This window comes from Oryctolagus cuniculus, chromosome 9, assembly GCF_964237555.1.
Source record: "Oryctolagus cuniculus chromosome 9, mOryCun1.1, whole genome shotgun sequence".
Taxonomy (NCBI): Eukaryota; Metazoa; Chordata; class Mammalia; order Lagomorpha; family Leporidae; genus Oryctolagus; species Oryctolagus cuniculus.
This window is the reverse complement of record NC_091440.1, coordinates 96624548-96645217: the sequence shown is the minus strand read 5'-3', so window position 1 is coordinate 96645217 and position 20670 is coordinate 96624548. Positions and strand designations below refer to the sequence as shown.

General features: G+C 39.5%; 1 protein-coding gene across 7 annotated transcripts in view; it reads right to left on the bottom strand.

The window, feature by feature from the left end:
* CDK8 (cyclin dependent kinase 8) overlaps nt 1-20670 on the bottom strand; it is a 143173-nt gene that overhangs the window by 54833 nt on the left and 67670 nt on the right. For all 7 annotated transcript variants that reach the window (XM_070049187.1, XM_008259887.4, XM_002712792.5 and 4 more), the window contains 2 exons: nt 19526-19601; nt 2096-2206 (listed from right to left, as the gene is read on the bottom strand). Coding sequence is in view for 6 of the 7 variants with exons in the window: in XM_008259887.4 (XP_008258109.1) it covers nt 2096-2206; nt 19526-19601 (187 nt within the window). In the remaining variant the exon portion in view is untranslated. The remainder of the gene's footprint in view (nt 1-2095; nt 2207-19525; nt 19602-20670) is intronic.

Genomic DNA, 20670 nt, shown 5'->3' with positions numbered 1-20670 from the left:
TATTTGCATCAGTTTTACTTCAGCATTTTGTGTTTGCATTTACAAACTACAGCTGAACAAAAACAGAAATTATTTTGAAGATTTCTGACAATGAGCCATAACAGACCTTACTAACTATCAGAAAAAAATAGATATCATAAGAGTAAAGCAGTTGTTAAAGAATTGAGATAACACTGGGGATTTTGTTTACTTGTTTTAAACTGTATTCTGTATTAAAAGATGTTCTTGTGAACAGCTTTTTGTCACAATGGGTGAAGCTGCCATCTGTGACACAGATTTCCCATATCAGATATCAGGTTCAAGTCCCAGCTGCTCTACTTCTGATCCAGCTCATGTGCCTGGGAAAGCAGTGGAAAACAGCCCAGAAACTTGAGTCCCTGTCCTACAATGTGCATGTATAATCATTACACCTACTGCAAAATTAAATATTATACACCAAAATTAAATAGTATCCATACACAACGTAGATGGAGTTCTAGGTTCCTGGCTTTGGCCTGGCCCAGGATGGACCATGGTAGCCATAAACCATAGTGGAAGATCTTGCTCTGTCTCTCACTCTCTGTTGTTCTGCCTTTCAAAGAAATAAATCTTTAAAAAAAAACAAAAAAAAAGATGCTCTTTATATATGATTGATGAGGACATAAGTTTTGACAATATGTTTCAAAATTACTTTGGCTATCTTGTCACACATTTTCATTGTATCTATCAGAAAATCTTATCCCCAAGGTGGCATTTCAGATGTTTTAAGAAATAAAATTACTGAATAAAGCAATGAATTTTATAGTTACTTAACATTTTTTCAAATACCAAGTTTAAAAATAATCTGCTTAGTAAAGTTCAAAATACTGAGGCAGATGTTTGTATTTCAGCTATTTAGACATAATTCTTATAATAATTTTGTCAAATATTATCAAATTTCAGCTAAACTAATAAATTGTAATCGCTTAATTTTGAAATGTCTTCTAGTAGTCAATTGCATCCAAGTTTCTAAAAATATTCTTATCATAGGCCAAATAAAAATAACTAAAAATCACAGGAGAGGCCAGGTTCTAGTCCTGGTTGCTCCTCTTCCAGTCCAGCTCTCTGCTGTGGCCCGGGAAGGCAGTGGAGGATGGCCCAAGTGCTTGGGCCCCTGCACCCACAAGGGAGACCAGGAGGAAGCTCCAGGCTCCTGGCTCCTGGCTCCGGGTCGGCGAAGCGCCGGCCATAGCGGCCATTTGGGGAGTGAACCAGCGGAGGGAAGACCTTTCTCTCTATCTTCTCTCTCTCTCTCACTGTCTATAACTCTACCTGTCAAATAAATTTAAAAAAACAAAACAAAACAAAACAAAAAAAACACACACACACAAGATAATGGAATCTATTTTTACAGCAAACTTATTTTTCAGCAAACCTCGTGTTCACAAAGTATTGTTCCTATGCAAAAGTATGCCCCAATTTAATTAAGTACAATATTGAATTGCTACAGAAGAAAATAAGAAATGCACTAAAATACTGAATATTAGTTGTGAATTACATCTAATAAATGATTAATAATACTTTCCTACATTTATAGAGTACATTTAGTTTGTAAAACTTCAAATCCAAAAATTGCTCTTCAGGAAATTCTTATAAAAAGGCAAGAAAAGTATTTACATGTTACACAAGCCTTGACTTGCCTTATGTGATCTGACAAATAACAGATAAGACCAATATATCTCAGTCCAGTCTCAAATATAACAGATTCATCCTCCTACAGGAGTATACCATGTTCACATTTTAAATTACTTTAGAACAAAAAGAAATATCTTGCTCTTAAATTTCACAGCAAAATTTCATACTTTTAACAAAAGTATGGCTAAAACACTATGGAATAGTTGTTTACACTCTTTATTTGCTAGTTTTTTTTTAGTATCTGTTAAAAAATGAACCTTACAAGATCAAAAAGTAGTAACAGTGAAAAACTCTAGCCTTGGTAATATAACCACATTCTATAATGTTGTTTTTATTTTTAAAATGTATATGCTATAATAGGATAAGTTCTCAACTGTTGTTAGTTACTCTAAACAATACCTGACTGAAACCAATAGCTCATGTCCACAGCAATCTACCTTACCCAGAGATCATGTTCAGCGTAGTCAAACAGAAGCCATACTTTCCTATCAGCATGAGACAGAAACACCTTTTGAAGAGAGATGACATTCGGGTGTTTAAGCTCACGAAGTAACTGTAAAACAATGGAGAAAATTAAAAATTTTTTCCACAAAGGTAATGTTTAAAAACCACATTCTTTGTGATTCAAAGCAACAGAAACTCAGTGGTAAGCAATCTTAAAATCTACTCAGCACCTACACAATTTTGAGGTATCTATACAGATGCTTTAGTTAACATATGAGGGGGAAAAATCTGTGCAGAAAAGATAGTGAAAATGCATAACTGAATGAATCTATTTTGTTATTGTTTGGTTGGTGATTGTTTATTTTCTTACTGCAATAAAATATACAAAAGAATGACCATTTTAACCATTCTTAAGTACATAATTCAATGACACTGAATATATTCCCAATGTTGGGCAACCTTCACCAATATCCATTTTAGAAACTCGTCATCATCCCAAACAGAAACTCTATACTTAACAATAAGCATACTCTCCTCTTCCCCAAACCATTAGTAACCTCTAGTCTATTCTGTGTCTCAAAGAATTTGCCTATTCTAAATACCTCATGCAAGTGGAATCATACAACACTTATTCTTTTGTATCTGGCTATTTTCACTTATTCTACTGTCTTCAAGGTCCATCCATGTTGTAGCATGTGTAAAGAATTTTATCCCTTTTTATGGATGTCTGGTATACATACAGATGCCCTGCAGCATACCATGGGGTCACATTCTGATAACCCCACGGTAAGTTAAAAATCTGCTAACACCTTCCAGTTTAATCACAGAACACAATGCAAAGCACCAGCTGTGTGCCTGGTGATCATGGGGCTGACTGGGAGTCGCAGCTACTGCTGCTGCCCAACATTTGAAAGAGGATCAGACCACACAGTGCTAGCCAGGAACAGAACCAAATTCAGAATTCACTGAGTACTGCTTCTGCTGAATGTGTACACATTCCTATATACTTTAAAACATCCTCCAGACTACTTATAATACTTAATACAATATAAATGCTATATAGACAGCTGTATTTTTTTTTTTTTTTTTTGACAGGCAGAGTGGACAGTGAGAGAGAGAGACAGAGAGAAAGGTCTTCCTTTGCCGTTGGTTCACCCTCCAATGGCCGCCACGGCCGGCGCGCTGCGACCGGCGCACCGCGCTGATCCAATGGCAGGAGCCAGGAGCCAGGTGCTTTTCCTGGTCTCCCATGGGGTGCAGGGCCCAAGCAGCTGGGCCATCCTCCACTGCACTCCCTGGCCACAGCAGAGGGCTGGCCTGGAAGAGGGGCAACCGGGACAGAATCCGGCGCCCCGACCGGGACTAGAACCTGGTGTGCCGGCGCCGCTAGGCGGAGGATTAGCCTAGTGAGCCGCGGCGCCGGCCTAGACAGCTGTATTATTCAGAGAATTATGATAAGGAAAAATGTCTATATTTGGTACATAATTTTTTCCTCAAATATTTTCAATCCATGTTTGGCTGAACCAGATGCAGAAACCATGAATGCAGAGGGTTGAATGCATACAGGAAGATGTGCATATGTTATAAGCAAATACTACACAGTTTTATATGAGACTTGCGCATCCACGAATTTTGGGATCCATGGAGGGTCCTGAACAAATTCACTTATAATTACCAAGAGATGACTATGTCATTTTCTAAAATGAGACTTCAGAGACTACCTAACAATCCTCAAAAATCTAAGAGCCACTATCTAAAATCACCTATCTCCTAATTAATAAGTAAGGCTAAAAATCTGATTGGGAAAATCTATACTCTGGAGTGTATACTGGAAAGTCTTCGGGTGCACTAACACAGAAGAAACAATCTTCTCTTATGGTAGCAATGCTTTCATCTGGATACCTCCTGAAGGAGCTGCCTTGGGCTCTCATCAAGGAGGTCATTTTTTTGCAGAAACAGTCTGTGGTTTCTTTTTTTTTTTTTTTTTATCACAGATTTGTTTGTAAGCAGATAACACACCATGAGAAATTTTTCAATGCTGGGGTCTATGTTTGCAAGTTTTTTAAGGAGCTTTTTGAGGCCTGCAAAAGCCAAAGCCTTTGCTAAATGCTTCACTGTGAATTTTCTTTGGTGGTCCTTTTTCTTTCCCTGTTGTTTCCTTTTCTCTTGCCTCTTCTTCAGCTATGAGTTCTGTTGCAGTTCTAATGACTCCAGTTTCTGAGGACCACCTCCAGGAGTTTCTCAATGACATCCGATCCATACTAAGGTTCAGTTTGTTTGCCATCTCAACCAGAGTCTTGCTGATTTTTTCAACCTCCTCATCCTTGGCAAATTCTATGGTAGCATGGATGAGCTCTTGAGTATCTTTTTCCAGGAGCTACTCATACACTCCCTGGTGATCTTTGCTTTTGCAATGGTCTGACACAGTCATAGCTGTTATAACCCTTCAAGAATCACATCACTGTCATCTGGGTGTTGTCCTCAGTTGCAGCAATTGCATGTGCAAAGGTAGAGGGTAGAGGGCCTTAAAAGCAGCTATAAGACCTTGATCCACTGGTTGGATCAAAGAGTGATGCTTGGAAGGAGAACTCCTCTTTGATACTGGCATGAAGATCACCAAATAAAGAGGAGGATTTGGGCCGACACTGTGGTGTAGCGGGTAAAGCCGCTGCCTGCAGTGGCAGCATCCCATATGGGCACCGGTTTGAGTACCAGCTGCTGCACTTCTGATCCAGCTCTCTGCTATGGCCTGGGAAAGCAGAGGAAGATGGCCCAAGTCCTTGGGCCACTGCACCTGCATGGGAAACCCAGAGAATGCTCCTGGCTCCTGGCTTCAGATCAGTGCAGCTCTGGCTGTTGCAGTCACCTGGGGAGTGAATCAGCAGATGGAAGACTTTCTCTGCCTCTGCCTTTGCCTCTCTGTAACTGCCATTTCAAATAAGCAAATAAATCTTAAAAAAAAAAAAAAAAAAAAAAAAGAGGAGGATGTGTGGGAACATTATCAGCAACAGGCAAAATCTTGACAGGGATACTCTCCAAATGGTACTTCTCCACTTTTCAGGGACAGCAATTCAGGAGGGCATACTGAAAGAGGAGCTGGGTCATCCATAACTTCTTACTGCTCCCATAACACACTGGCCACCCTTGCTTACGGATATGCTTGAAGGTCCTGGGGTTCTCACTGTGCCTGATCACAGTGTTTCAATTCGTAGCCTGCAACACTGCCCCAAGGCAAGATTGTTATCCTGTCCTTAAAAGCCCTGAAACCTGGCACTGACTTGATCTCCTTAAGGATGAAAGTTCTTTCAGTAGCCATTTCCAAAAGAGGAAGTTTTCATATATATTGCAGATTTCCTCTGGCAAGTAATGTTCCTCCACAGTTTATCTAGAGTTTACAAACTGTTTTTTTTTTTTTTAAAGATTTGTTTATTTTATTTGAAAGTCAGAGACAGGAATAGGGATAGGGATAGGGATAGGGATAGGGATAGGGATAGGGATAGGGATAGAGAGAGAGAGAGAGAGAGAGAGAGAGAGAGAGAGAAAGAGAATCTTCAATCCACTAGTTCACTCCCAAGATGGCCACCTCAGCCAGGGCCAGCCAGGCCAAAGCCAGGAGCTACTTACTACTAGGTCTCCTACATGGGTGCAGGGGCCCAAATGCTTGGGCTTTTTCTTCCACTGCTTTTCCCAGGCCATCAGTAGGGAACTAGATCAGAAGTGAAGCGGTGAACCCAACATTCATAAGGGATGCTGGCATCACAGGTGGTGGCTTTACCCACTATGCTACAACGCCAACCCCTCAAACATTCTTTGCTGCCTTCACAGGAGCATTCTCAAGCTCAGCACTCACTTTCACATTATGCAATGCACAATGACTCTTGTATTGTTTAAACAACCCAGAGCTAGCAGAAATTCTCATTACTGCAGTCCACTTGTGCCTTTCTTTCAACACTGCAAACAAACTCTCTGCTTTGGCCATCACTGTCACGTTGCTGAGAGGGACGTGCTTATGTCTGGTCTTCATTCCAGATCATCACACATTTCTCCACGTCTGATATAGCCCATTCTCAATTTTGTGTTACTTTTTTTTTTTTTGACAGGCAGAGTGGACAGTGAGAGAGAGAGACAGAGAGAAAGGTCTTCCTTTGACATTGGTTCACCCTCCAATGGCAGCTGCAGCCGGCGCGCTGCGGCCGGCGCACCGCGCTGATCCGATTGCAGGAGCCAGGTACTTCTCCCAGTCTCCCATGGGGTGCAGGGCCCAAGCACTTGGGCCATCCTCCACTGCACTCCCTGGCCACAGCAGAGAGCTGGCCTGGAAGGGGGGCAACTGGGACAGAATCCGGTGCCCCGACTGGGACTAGAACCCAGTGTGCCAGCACCACTAGGTGGAGGATTAGCCTACTGAGCTGCGGCACCGGCCTTTGTGTTACATTTTATCACCTTCAAAGAAGCAGATCCTTTAATAATTCCTGTCACTTGCTCTTCAAGATTGTAGTTATGATGGAATGAGATATTCCTGGCTGGAAAGCAATAATCATCAGTAATTTTTCACCTTAGATGTCTTAAGTCTCTTTCAATATCGTTTCCAGGTTAATCATTTCACGTGGTCTCTTACCAGCAATATTAGCAGTGGATTTTGCTCACTTAGGGGCCACAATGAGCAAAAACATGAAATTACATCATGCTTAAGAGGAAATGATACAATTAAGAAATCTGATAAATATGAAATGTAAGAGGCTGCTGTCAGAATAACAGCAGTATCACTATTTTATAGTAAACTTATCTTTTATAAGTAGGAATAACACTAGGATAATGAGAAAAATACATAAATAGAAACATATTCATTATCAAGTATTATGTAGTGTACATAATTGTATGGGCTATGCTTTTACATGACTAGCAGTAAAGCAGATGTGTTTACACCAGTATCACCACAAATATATGAGTAATGAGTGGTGATGTTACGTCCTGATGGCTATATCACTAGGTGAGAATTTTTCAGGGGCTGGCACTGTGGAGCAGTGGTTAAACTCTGACTTACAATGCTGCTATCCTAAATCTGGCATTCCAAATGGAGTGCCAGTTCAAGTCCTTGCTGCTTCACTTCTGATCCAGCTTACCTGGGAAGGAAGCAGATGACGGCCCAAGGCTCTGCCCCCGATATGGGAGGCCCAGATTGTTGTGGCCATGAAGGAAGTGAAACAGCAGATGGAAGACCTCTCTGGCACTCTGCCTTTCAAATAAATAATTTTTAAAAAATTAATTTTCTGTTCCATTGCAATCTTGTGGGACCACTGTTGTGTATATGTGATCTGTTGCTGACTGAAATGTTGTTATGCTGTGTGTGACTGTATTTATAACTACCATGGTCTGAAACCAGTACTTGCTGAGAGCTAATACTTTGGAAGAATTAAAATCTGGCCCCTCTTCGAGGCCAGAGGTTTTAAATATATACTGGGCAGTGTACTTGACAATGACAGGTACTGAGTACTCATTCTCACCCTTACACAGCTAGGTCTCAGCATGCCACCTGGCACCTTAAGAGTTCCTCATAAGTATTGGGTGACTATATGAATAAATGAATGACTATATGAATAAATGAATGTATACATTTTGTAGATGAACAACTAAACTGAATGTCATGCAACATACTCTTTGGATTCTGGTTCTATGGTCAGTGTTTTAGGTCTATGTTTAGTCTATAGACTAAGAGCACGAAACCATTTGACTTTTTAAAGATTTCTTTAAAAATCCATTAATTAGCCAAATAACAAATCTCTGTAGGTAATGATCTTACTATTGAATTAGTGACTATTACCACAATAGTAAATAACAGTGTTATGGACTAACACTACTTGTGTGTTCCCACAAAACTGACATACTGAAGCCCTACACCCTAGTACCTTAGAATGTGACTGTATTTGGGGACAAGAACTAAGTGAAAATGAATATATTGTAAGGAGCTGTGATGCAAAACAACTGGTATTTGTCTAAGAAAAAGAGATTAAGACACACAGACACCGATGGTGTCCTGGAGTGACCAACTGATGAAACAGCAAGGGAGAGGCCAACTGCAAGCCAAGAAGAGAGGCTTCAGAGGAAACGAACCCTACTTGTACCTTGATTGTGGACTTCTAGCCTCTACAACTGTGAGAAAATAAATTTCTGTTGTTAAAGTTACTCATTCTGTAGTATTTTGTGATGGTAGTCCTAGTAAGCTAATATAGTAAGTAATTATTACCACCAAGTATGTGAAACATCCTCAGTCAGGGGTTTTCTTTAGAGAGTAATATTAGGAGAAAGGTCATTTTGGCCTTAAGACAGAGTGTCCACTGTGAGATTGCAGATGGAACTGACTGTCTCAGTGGAAAACTGCCTCTAAATAAATAATACTTATATTAAAGAATTTCCAAATAAAGAGGGAGTTGTGCTGCACTTCGGAGGGTAACATTTACAAAATGCCTACATGTCAGGCACTGTGGAGATGCTTTGCTAGGTCTAGGCTATCAAATGTCCTAAGATCTTCCACTTTAGTTCTCCAGTAGGAAGTAAATGTGTGGAAGAGGACGACTCTAAAACTGTGACTGGCCGGCGCCGTGGCTCAATAGGCTAATCCTCCACCTAGCGGCGCCGGCACACTGGGTTCTTGTCCTGGTCGGGGCGCCGGAGTCTGTCCCGGTTGCCCCTCTTCCAGGGCAGCTCTCTGCTGTGGCCCGGGAGTGCAGTGGAGGATGGCCCAAGTGCTTGGGCCCTGTACCCCATAGGAGACCGGGAGAAGCACCTGGCTCCTGCCTTCGGATCAGTGCAGTCGGCCACTGGAGGGTGAACCAACGGCAAAGGAAGACCTTTCTCTCTGTCTCTCTCTCACTATCCACTCTGCCTGTCAAAAATAAATAAATAAATAAATTAAAACTGTGGCTGCAATAGCTAACACTGAGTAAGTAACGTTTGCTGAGACAAGCTAACATTTACTGAGTTATTATACATCTTCAGAGGGGTTCTAAACTCCACACAATAACCTCTGTAAAACAGTGATATTCCAATTTTACAAATGAGAAAACTGAAACACATTTTTGAGTGTGACAAGCTGGTGAAATGGTAGAGCCAGGACAAAACCTGGGAGTTGAGCAAAGGTCTTACTGACTTCAAGCATCACCAAGTGGCTGACGCTCCAAAACTGTGGGAGTGTTCCAGATGTCTGTTCTGATGAACCACAAATTCCACACTATACAGAGCACACAGCATATGATAACAAGTTCTAACATTTTAGAAGATATTTTTTGCCTTTTAAGATTTTACGTAAAAATATTTTGAAAACAGGCCGGTGCCGCAGCTCCATAGGCTGATCCTCTGTCTGCGGCGCCGGCACACCGGGTTCTAGTCCCAGTCGGGGCACCGGATTCTGTCCCAGTTGCCCCCCTTCCAGGCCAGCTCTCTGCTGTGGCCAGGGAGTGCAGTGGAGGATGGCCCAAGTGCTTGGGCCCTGCACCCCATGGGAGACCAGGAGAAGTACCTGGCTCCTGCCTTCGGATCAGTGCGGTGCACTGGCCACAGCGCGCCGGCTGCAGCTGCCATTGGAGGGTGAACCAATGTCAAAGGAAGACCTTTCTCTCTGTCTCTCTCTCTCACTGTCCACTATGCCTGTCAAAAAAAGAAAATATTTTGAAAACAAAAGGTTTAGATATTCATACCATGTTTTCTATCACGGAAACCACATTTGTTTATTCAATACTACAAAAGGGGAAAAATCTTTTTATGTGAATACTGAGATCACTACTTTTAATTATTCATTCATTCATTCATTCATTCATTTTTCAAGGTTTATTTATTTATTTGAAAGGCAGAGTTACAGAGAGGCAGAGGCAGAAAGAGAGAGAGGGAGAATCTTCCAACCACTGAGTCACTCCCGAGCTGCACTAATCTGATACCAGGAGCCAGGAGCTTCTTCCGGGTCTCCTACACAGTTGCAGGGGCCCAAGGACTTAGTATCTTCTATTGCCCACCCAGACCATAGCAGAGAGCTGGATCAGAAGTGCAGCAGCCAGGATTCAAACTGGCACCCATATGGGATGCTAGCACTATAGCACTGGCCCTAGATAACTACCTTTAATACATAATTCATCATAAACTTGATTTAGTCCAATTGTCACATATAACATCACACTTAATTTAGATAGATGTGATACAAATAAATAAAACATAATATTTAAAACTATATTCTGTCAATAAATACTACTCACATACTAAAGAAAACCTCTAATATTTCCAAAACTACACTGCTTTCTAATATTAAAATTTCAGAAAACATAAAAAAATACTAAAATAAATTTTAAATATATGTCTTAAATGTGTTGATAGTTGGGGCTGAAACCACTGTAAAAGTAAAGAAACATTATTCTAACAATCTGGTAAAGCCACTATGGAAGACAGTTTGGAGATTCCTCAGAAACCTGAATAAAGCCCTGCCACATGACCCAGCCATCCCACTCCTTGGAGTTTACCCAAAGGAAATTAAATTGGCAAATAAAAGAGCTATCTGCACTTCAATGCTTATTGCAGCTCCATTCACAATAGCTAAGACATGGAATCAACCTAAATGCCCATCAACAGCAGACTGGATAAAGAAGTTATGGGATATATACTCTATAGAATACTACACAGCGGTTAAAAAAAATGAAATCTGGTCATTTGCAACAAAATGGAGCAATCTGGAAACCTCATGCTTAGTGAAATAAGCCAGTCCCAAAGGGACAAATATCATATGTTCTCCCTGATCAGTGATAACTAACTGAGCACCTAAAAGGAAACCTGTAGAAATGAAACTGACACTATGAGAAACAATGACTTGATCAGCTCTTGTCCTGACTGTTGAGGAACAGCTTACTATTTTATTCTTTTTAGTATTTTCTTCTTCTACTTAACACCATTGGTTGAACTTTTTTTTTTTAAAGATTTTATTTTTATTTATTTGAAAGCTAGAGTTATACAAAGGAGGAGAGACAGAGAGAAAGATCTTTCTTCCATTGGTTCACTCCCCAAATGGCTACCGCGGCTGGCGCTGCACAGATCCGAAGCCAGGAGCCAGATGCTTCCTCCTGATCTCCCATGCGGATGCAGGGGCCCAAGCACTTGTGCCATCCTCCAATGCCATCCCGGGCAACAACAGAGAGCTGAACTGGAAGAGGAGCAACTGGGACTAGAACCCGGCGCCCATATGGGATGCAGGCGCCACAGGTGGAGGATTAACCAAGTGAGCCACAGCGCTGGCCCAGTTGAACTCTTCAATTAACACACAATTATTCTTAGGCGTTTAAACTGAACTGAAAAAATGATCCCTGTTAAAAATAAGAGTGGGAATAAGAGAAACATGCCACGGAACTCCAAATCCCATTGAGTTGGCATGTACCAATGCCATCTTACTAGTTAAAGTGATCAGTTTCAGTTCATAATTGATCATAATGATAGGATTAAGTGTCAAAGGGATCGCATAAACAAGACTAGTGTCTGCTAATACTAACTGATAGAATTAAAAAGGAGAAACAATGCAACATGGGAAGATACACAGCAGACTCATAGTATGGCAAATGCCGTAAACAGCACTCTGGCCTCAGAATCAGCCCTTAAGGCATTCGGATCCAGCTAAAAAGCCCATGAGAGTTTCTCAGGCATGGAAAGCCAAGACACTTTGGCAAAAAAATGACCTAAATGAAAGACCTCTGTGAGTGAGATCCCAGCAGAAAGAACAGGCCAGCAAAGAAGGAGGTATCTTTCTCTGAAGGGAAGAGAGACCTTCCACTTTGACTATGGCCTTGTCTAAATAAGGTCGGAGTTGGTGAACACAAGAGGCTTCCATAGCCTTCCATTCTCCAAGGCAGCTCATGATAAGAGCCTCGGGTGATTACTGACGTCATAAATAAGAGTGTCAATTGTTAAATCAAGAACAGGAGTCACTGTGCACTTACTCCCCATGTAGGATCTCTGTTCTTAATGTGCTGTGCTATGTGAATTAAAGGTAAAACTAATATTCAAATAGAAGTTTACACTCTGTGTGTCTGTGTGGGTGCAAACTGTTGAAATCTTTACTTAGTATACACTAAGTTGATCTTCTGTATATAAAGATAATTAAAAATGAATCTTGATGAAGAATAGGATGGGAGAGGGAGTGAAAAATGTGATGGTTGCAGGTGGGAGGGAGATTATGTGGGCAAAAGCCACTTTAATCCAAAAGTTGTACTTTGGAAATTTATATTTATTAAATTAAAAAAAAGTAGAGCCTGAAGCTTTGTCTCTGCCCTCCCTTCCCACCTCAAATAGACCTCTTAGAACTGATGGTCCACTCTTGTACATTTGGAATAAACTATGCCAAAGAGATTCCAGTTCACAGGAAATTCTTGAAATGTGCAAGACAAACCACTTTCAATAAAACAAGGTTGAGGATGCAGAATATTCTGCTTTTACAAGAAATTCTCAATGAGTTCTCTCTTCTCTCCCCTCTTCCATTTTACAATGACTTACTGAGCAAGGGCTGTATGCTGGATCTAGGACACACTGTTAAAGAAATGGGTGACAGTCTAGGAGGAGTGGGGCAACATGTAGAAACAGAACAACCTTCTTATAACTACAACTTGTTGCAAGTGCTATTAAAGAAACAAACAGGCTATGAATCATAGAGAATAATGGAGATGAGCAGTGGAACACAGGAATTCTCTGAGGAAGATTTAACAAATGGAAGGACGGTCTCAAAACTTGCCATAAAAGATCAAAGTCTGTTTTTCCCCTTTACTTTTTTACTATATGAAATTTAGAAGTAAATAAAATAGCAAATCTCTATGTACTATTATTCAGCCACAGCCAATCTTATTTTATCTATATTCATATCCACTCCTTCCACCTCCCCTAAAATAAAGTCTCTTTTCTCTGATCACAATGTAAATAAATTAGCAATCAGTAACAAAAGGTTATCTAGAAAAGGCTCACATATTTAATATTACATATTTCTAATTAACTCATAAATGGAAAAATATCAAAAAATTTGAAAATACTCTATACTATATGATAGTGAAAGTTGAATGTAACAACATTTATGGAATGTAGGTAAAACACCTTGAAAGTAAATTTGTATTTTTAAATGTTTACATTTGAATAGTTTAAAATCAATGACCTAGAGTTCCCACTTTAAGATAAAGAAACATAAGGTTAAAGTAATTAGAAAAGAAGAAATAAAAAAGAGTAGAAATGAATAAAATAGATAAACATAGCATCATCAATGAAAGAAGGAAGTCACTAAAGAACCTACAGATAAAAAAGTATACTAAGGGAATACAATGAACAATTTTGTGGCAATAAATTCAACAACTTCAATGAGAAGAACAAATAATATACAAACTATAACTTATCAAACATAAGATAAAATATTAAACTGAAGATTTCTATACTTAGGAAATAATACTGGATCATGAATTTGGTCAAATATTTAACAGAATAATTACTTATACTAAATTTTCAAACTGTTAGAAAACAGAAGATGAAAATATATCACTTGTTTCGTGAATACACTGTAACTCTAATAAAAAAAATCTAAAAAAATTACAAAAAAATTACAGACCAACATCTATCAAGGTCACAGATGTAAAATCCTTAATGTGCTAGCATATCAAATATAGCAATATATAATAAAGTAGGGATTATTTTAGAACTCTAGAGAATGCATAAACATTAGAAAATCAAAGTAATTCAGCAATAGAATAGAATAAAAGAGGCAAACTATATGATCACTTCAATATATATATAGAAAAAAATCACTTGATAAAATTCAATACCATTTATGAAAAACATTCTCCAGATGGGGCTGGTGCTGTAGCACAGCAGGATAATGCCCTGGCCTGAAGCGCAGGCATCCCATATGGATGCCGGTTCAAGACCCAGCTGCTCCAATTCCAATCCAGCTCTCTGCTATGGCCTGGGAGAGCAGTGGAGGATGGCCCAAGTCCTTGGACCCCTGCGCCAGTGTGGGAGACCAAGAGGAAGCTCCTGGTTCCTGGCTTCGGACTGGTGCAGCTCTGGCCACTGCGGCCAATTGGGGAGTGAACCATCAGATGGAAGACCTCTTTCTCTCACTGCCTCGCCTCTCTCTGTGTAACTCTGACTTTCGAATGAATAAATAAATCTTTAAAAAAAATTCTCTAGAAACTAGGAAGAACATAAACCAGATTGATGGAATCCATTAAAAATCTGTAACTAATATTACTGAAGAGTGATACTGAAAACACTTCTCCAAGATTGGGAACTAGTCAAAGATGTCTGCTCTTGGGGCCAACGTGTGGCACAGCAGATTAAGCGTGGCCTGCAATGTCTCCAGCATTCCATATGAACACTAGTTCAAGTACTGGGCATGCCACTTCCAGTCAAGCCCCCTGCTAATGTGCCTGGGGCCCCTGCCACCTACATGCGAGACCTGGATGGAATTCTAGGCTCCTGGTTTCAGCCAGGCCTGGCCCCAGCCATTGTGGCAATTCAGGGAGCGAACCAGAGGATAGAAGATCTCTGTATCTTTCCCTTTTAACTCTGCCTTTCAAATAAACGAATATATCTTTAAAACAAATAAACAAACAAAAGTAATCTCTTAAAAATATTCAACATTATGTGACAAACCAATGTAGTAAGGGAAGGAAAACTAACAAAAAGCACAAAGATGGAAAGAAGTAAAACTATTCATAAACACAAACATATAACTATTTCTGTAGAAACTCCAAAGAATCACCAAAAACTTGCGAATGAATTTAGAAATGCCTCAGGATAAACAATACATCGTTTTTTAAAAGGTATACTTTTGAGTACAGAAACAAATTTTAAAATTTACTTCATTTATAACAGTGTCAGAAAAGATGAATGAATTTAACAAAAGGCATGCAAAACCTTCATGCTAAAAACCATAAAATATTATTGACAGAAGTTAAAGAGAATCTTTTTTTTTTTTAAAGATTTATTTATTTATTTGAAAGACAGAGTTACCGAGAGAAGTAGAGACAGACAGAGAGGTCTTCCATCCACTGGTTCACTACCCAGATGGCCCAACAGCCAGAGCTGAGATGATACAAAGCCAGGAGCCAGGAGCTTCTGCTGGGTCTCCCAAGTGGGTGCAGCAGCCCAAGGACTTGGGCCATCCTCCACTGCTTTCCCAGGCCATAGCAGAGAGCTGGATTGGAAGCGGAGCAGCTGGGTCTCGAACCAGCGCCATAAGGGATGCCGGTGCTTCAGGCCAGGGCTTTAACCCACTGCACCACAGCGCCGGCCCCAGCGAATCTTAAAACATAGAAATATCTTTCCATTGGCTTGACAGTCTCAATGTTACTAAGATGGTAATTCTTGGGGTTAGCATTTTGGTACAGGGGTTAAACTATCACTTGCAATGCCCATATCTCAGTGCCAGTTTTAGTTCTAGCTATACTGCTTCCAATCCAGCTTCCTAATAATGTAACTGGGAAGGCAACAGAAGATGATCCAAGTATCTGAGCTCCTGCCACCAACGAAGGAGACCTGGATGAAGTTCCTGGCTCCTGGATTCAGCCTGGCCCAGTCCTGACTATTGTAGCCATTGGGGAATGAACCAGTATATGGGGGTGGAAGATTTCTCTCTGTCACTTTGCCTTTCTAACAAAGAAAGAAATCCTAAAAAAAAAAAAAAAAAAAAAAAAGCAGCAGCAGCAGCAGCAGAAGACACCATTTGCAACAGTAGAATCCCATATTGGAGTGTCTGAGATCAAGTTCCAACTCTGCTCTCAATTCCAGCTTTCTGCTAATGCTACCCTAGGAGGGAGCAGGCAATGACTCAAAGTACTTAGATCTCTGCTACCCAGGTAGGAGAACTACACTGAGTTCCAGTATCCTGGCTTCAGCTTGGCCCAGCCTCAGCTATTGCAAACATTTAGGGAGTAAACCAGGAGATATAAGATCTCTGTCCTTATCTCACTACCTTTCAAGTAAAAATAAGATAATTTTTAAAAATAAGTAAATAAAATGCTACCTCCTGCAAAGCCATCTTACTAAAAACAAAAAAGAAAGATTTCTTCAGCCAAACACAATAGCAAAAGCAAAAATTAGTAAATTAGACTTCATCAAAATTAAAAACTTTCTGCTCATCTTAGATTGAAAACTCATGATCAAGTATATTAAAAGTAGACATTCCAATTTCTTTCTGTTTAACTGCATTTAAAGTTATCAATATATATGATAAGAATGGCTCTTCTTGAACTAGATGCAACTGTTTAATAAAAAACTATTTTGTTAAATAACAAATACAAAGAAAAGCACATGAACCACAATGAATTTTCACATATTAAACTCCTATTCACTGGCCCAGAGAAAGATTAATACACAGAATGTTCCAGGCTCCTTGAAAGTCCCCTATCTCCCTGATAGTCACACTCTGTTCCTTCCAAAGGTAATCACATTCTGACTTCTAATACCACCGACCATACTTCAGTGGATTTTAACTCTTTAAAACTGACTAGTAGGAGCAGACATTTAGCCTAGTGGTTAATATGCCTGTTTCCCACATTGGACTACCCAGGTTCGACTGACAATTTTGGTGACTCCGGCTTCCCGCCAAAGCATTCTAGAAGGCAGCAGTGATAGCTCACATAATTGGATTCCAGCTACCCACATGGGAGACTCGGATTAAGTCTTCTCCCCTGGCTTTGGCCCTGGCCAACCATTGTGGGCATTTGGAGAGTGAACCAGCAAAACAAAACTCTCTGTCTCTCAGCTTCTCAAATAAATAACATATTTATCACCAGCAATAAGCAAAATACAAATCAAAACCAAAATGCAACATATCATTTTACCCCTATTAGAATGGCTATATCCAAAAGGCAGAGAACAACAAATGCTGGCAAGGATGTGGAGAACATGAATTCCTACATATGGTTGGTGGGAATGTAAATTAGAGTAGCCACTATGGAAAACAGTATGAAGATTTTTTAAAAATGAGAAATAAACTTGCCATATGATCCAGTAATCCTACTACTGGGTATAACTCAAAAGACATGAACACACTGTATCAGAGATATCTGCACCACCACACTGTTCACAATAGCCAAAATATAGAATCAAGCAAGATGTCCATCATCAAATGAATGGATAAAGGAAATGTGGTATCTATATGCAATGGAATATTTTTCAGCTATAAAAAAGAATGAAATTATATTATTTGCATTAATAGAAAGGCATCATGTTGAATGAAGTAAGTCAGACTCAGAAAGCCAAATATCATATGTTCCCTGTGTGTGGGAACTAAAATTAAAAAAAAGAAGAAAATGTCTGTATGCATTAGTTTTGCTACAAATACAGTAGTTAATAAAACTTTGTTTTAAATATTTGTCAAATAAATTGTTAAGAATTATATGTTACTATAGTTCTTTTTAAAGGTTTATTTATTTATTTGAAAGGTGGAATTACAGAGGTAGAAGCAGAGAGGTCTTCCATCTGCTGGTTCACTCCCCAGTTGGCCACAATGGCTGGAGCTGGGCTGATCCAAAGCCAGGAGACAGGAGCTTCTTCCAGGTCTCCCACACAGGTGCAGAGGCCCAAGAACCTGGGCCATCTTCCACTGCTTTCCCAGAGAGCTAGATCAGAAGTGGAGCAGCCAGGACTCAAACCTCCACCCATATGGGATGTGGGCAAGTTTACCCACTTTGCCACAGCGCCTGTCTCTACTATAGTTCTACTGAACTGTGACTATTTTAAACTTTACTCTATATAAATGAAGTTGAATATCTTTTCCTCTGATTATTGTTTATGTGCCTGGCCTATATTCCTGATGAACTGTTGTCCTTTTTATTTGTTGAACTCTTTATTTAGTGGAACATTAAGCCTTTGACTATAACATAAATGTAAATTAAAAATATTATATCAAGAAAAAAAGCTGCAAATCTTATTACTAAAATGTAAAGGATACTCTGGTTTCTCTTCAAATCATTTAACTCTTTCGCCTTTTTAAAATGTAAAGGGGAACCAGCACTGTGGCGTACTGAGTGAAGGCACCGCCTGTATTCCTGGCATCCCATGTGGGCACCGTTTCATTCCTGGCTACTCCACTTCTGATCTAGCTCTCTGCTATAGCCTGGGAAAGCAATAGAAGATGGCCCAAGTCCCTGGGCCCCTGTTTCCATACTGGAGACCTGGAGGAAGCTCCTGGCTCCTGATTGGTACAGATGTTGAAGAACTGAAGAATAATGTAGAAGTATTCTTGTCTCAGCTTCAAAATGTTTGGGGAATAATGGAACTGAAAGATGTTTACTTTGGTGTAGAAAAAATTTTGGTACCCATGCCTAGCATTTTCTACAGTATGTATTTTTTTAGAACTTTATGAAAAATGCTTGCATTTCTGATTAGGAATGTCCTCCATCTCACCTCAACCTCACCTACTCTTCCCTACATCTAACTCTTATACATCTTCCCAAACCTGGAACTTCCTTTGATTTTCCACTCTAGGTGTACATCCTTTCCCCACTGCCATACACTGCTATCACGGTACTGACACACAGTTTGTACTATAAAATTTCTAAGTTTCTTTCCTCAGCTGAGTTTAAATATACTTGAGTCAGGGACCCTGAATTGGTCTATATTTCTCTTTTAGAGAAACTCTAGTCACTGTTAATATGATACACAATAAATGACTGCTGGTTGACTCGTTGATACAGGATCTGATAAATAAGATAATTATTTAAATTAGAATTTCCAGGTTACAGTAGACTATATATCCATGAATAAAACAGAAGAACTGAGGATAACAAAAGCAAAGAGTATAATACATATCTTAGAATATTCTGGTTAAAGTCAGAAAAGACCTATACTTTCATAACAGTAAAAACTGAAATAAATCTCAAAGAAGTAGAGTTCAGTTTAAATGTATGCCTAATAAGTAATGCATTAACATAAAGAACACTTCCCTTTGGATTCAAAATGAGACTCTAATTGCCACATGGAAAGTTATGCTTCCAAAAGAAAAAGGTTTAAATTTTTACATACTAAAATGAGAAGATACAATAAAAATTATATTCAATCTCATTTTAATGACATAAATACTAACGTTAATCCCATCCTATTAAAATAGAAATGCTAATTTTACATGGACTAACAACCTTTATTGCATGCAAATGAAATTAAAAATTGGACCTTTAGCTATTAGCAACATTGTTAGTAGAAACATCTGCTAATATAAAAACATTAACTTTACCATAAATTAATTTATACAGAAATTTTTGCTAGAACTGTCACCTTTACTACATCTTAAAAAACAAATATATTTTTCCAGATGACTGATATGAAAATATTCACCAACTTTCAATTAATGTGATAAATATAATACAAAGACCTACACAGTTAACATTTATAACTTAGTTATGATAAAAAGAACTTCACTTACTGCTATTTCTCTACATGCGGACATAGAGATCCCAGTTCCTTCTATTTGTTTTAAAGCATAGTCTTTATCATCTTTCCTGTGAAAACAAAGTTGTATCAATACAGAGATAAATCTAAATTTATGTGCATTTTTAATAAAAATAAATCACCTTCAATACACATTTGACATCTTTCACATATAATCAGAACTTTTTGGAACTATGCAAATTTTATTATTTGGCAATGGAAGACTGCTTCACAGGAATCAAAAGACTTGCCCACGGCTCCACAGTTATTCGTGAAGACATAGATTCAGATATAGCGTTCTTGATTCTCAATAATAGGTTCTTTCTGTTCTAACATACATAGACTTCCTGTGTGTGTATGTATGTATGTATGTACGTGAGGGACTGTGTGTTTGTAGGTACCCAACATATACACATAAAACTTGTTTATAAAACCTATTCAGGCCGGTGCCATGGCTCACAAGGCTAATCCTCCGCCTTGCGGCGCTGGCACGCCGGGTTCTAGTCCCGGTCGGGGCGCCAGACTCTGTCCCGGTTGTCCCTCTTCCAGGCCAGCTCTCTGCTGTGGCCCGGGAGTGCAGTGGAGGATGGCCCAAGTACTTGGGCCCTGCACCCCATGGGAGACCAGGATAAGTACCTGGCTCCTGCCATCGGATCAGCGCGGTGCGCCGGCCACAGCGTGCTGGCCGCGGCGGCCATTGGAGGGTGAACCAACGGCAAAGGAAGACCTTTCTCTCTGTCTCTCTCTCTCACTGTCCACTCTGCCTGTCAAAAAATTAAAAAAATAAAAATAAAAAAAAAACCTATTCAGGTACCATTGTGTTAAAAAAGTTAAATGAATGCATCACAAAAGCACAAAATGGTTATAATTTAAAACATGTAGTCATTATAATCCGATAATTAATAAGTCACCCCCAAACATATACAACAGGTATTTATCAGGCACTTCCTATGTATCCTGAACACTATTAAGTACTAGGGATACACAAGGGTTCTTTCTTTTACAGAACTTCCTGAATCCACTGGCCTACACAGATAAATAACTAATACAAGTGTGATGATAACATAAGTACAGGCCACAGAGGTTATCTAAAAGCTACTTTGATGTTGGGACCCAAGCAAAGACTTCTTAAAAGAAATA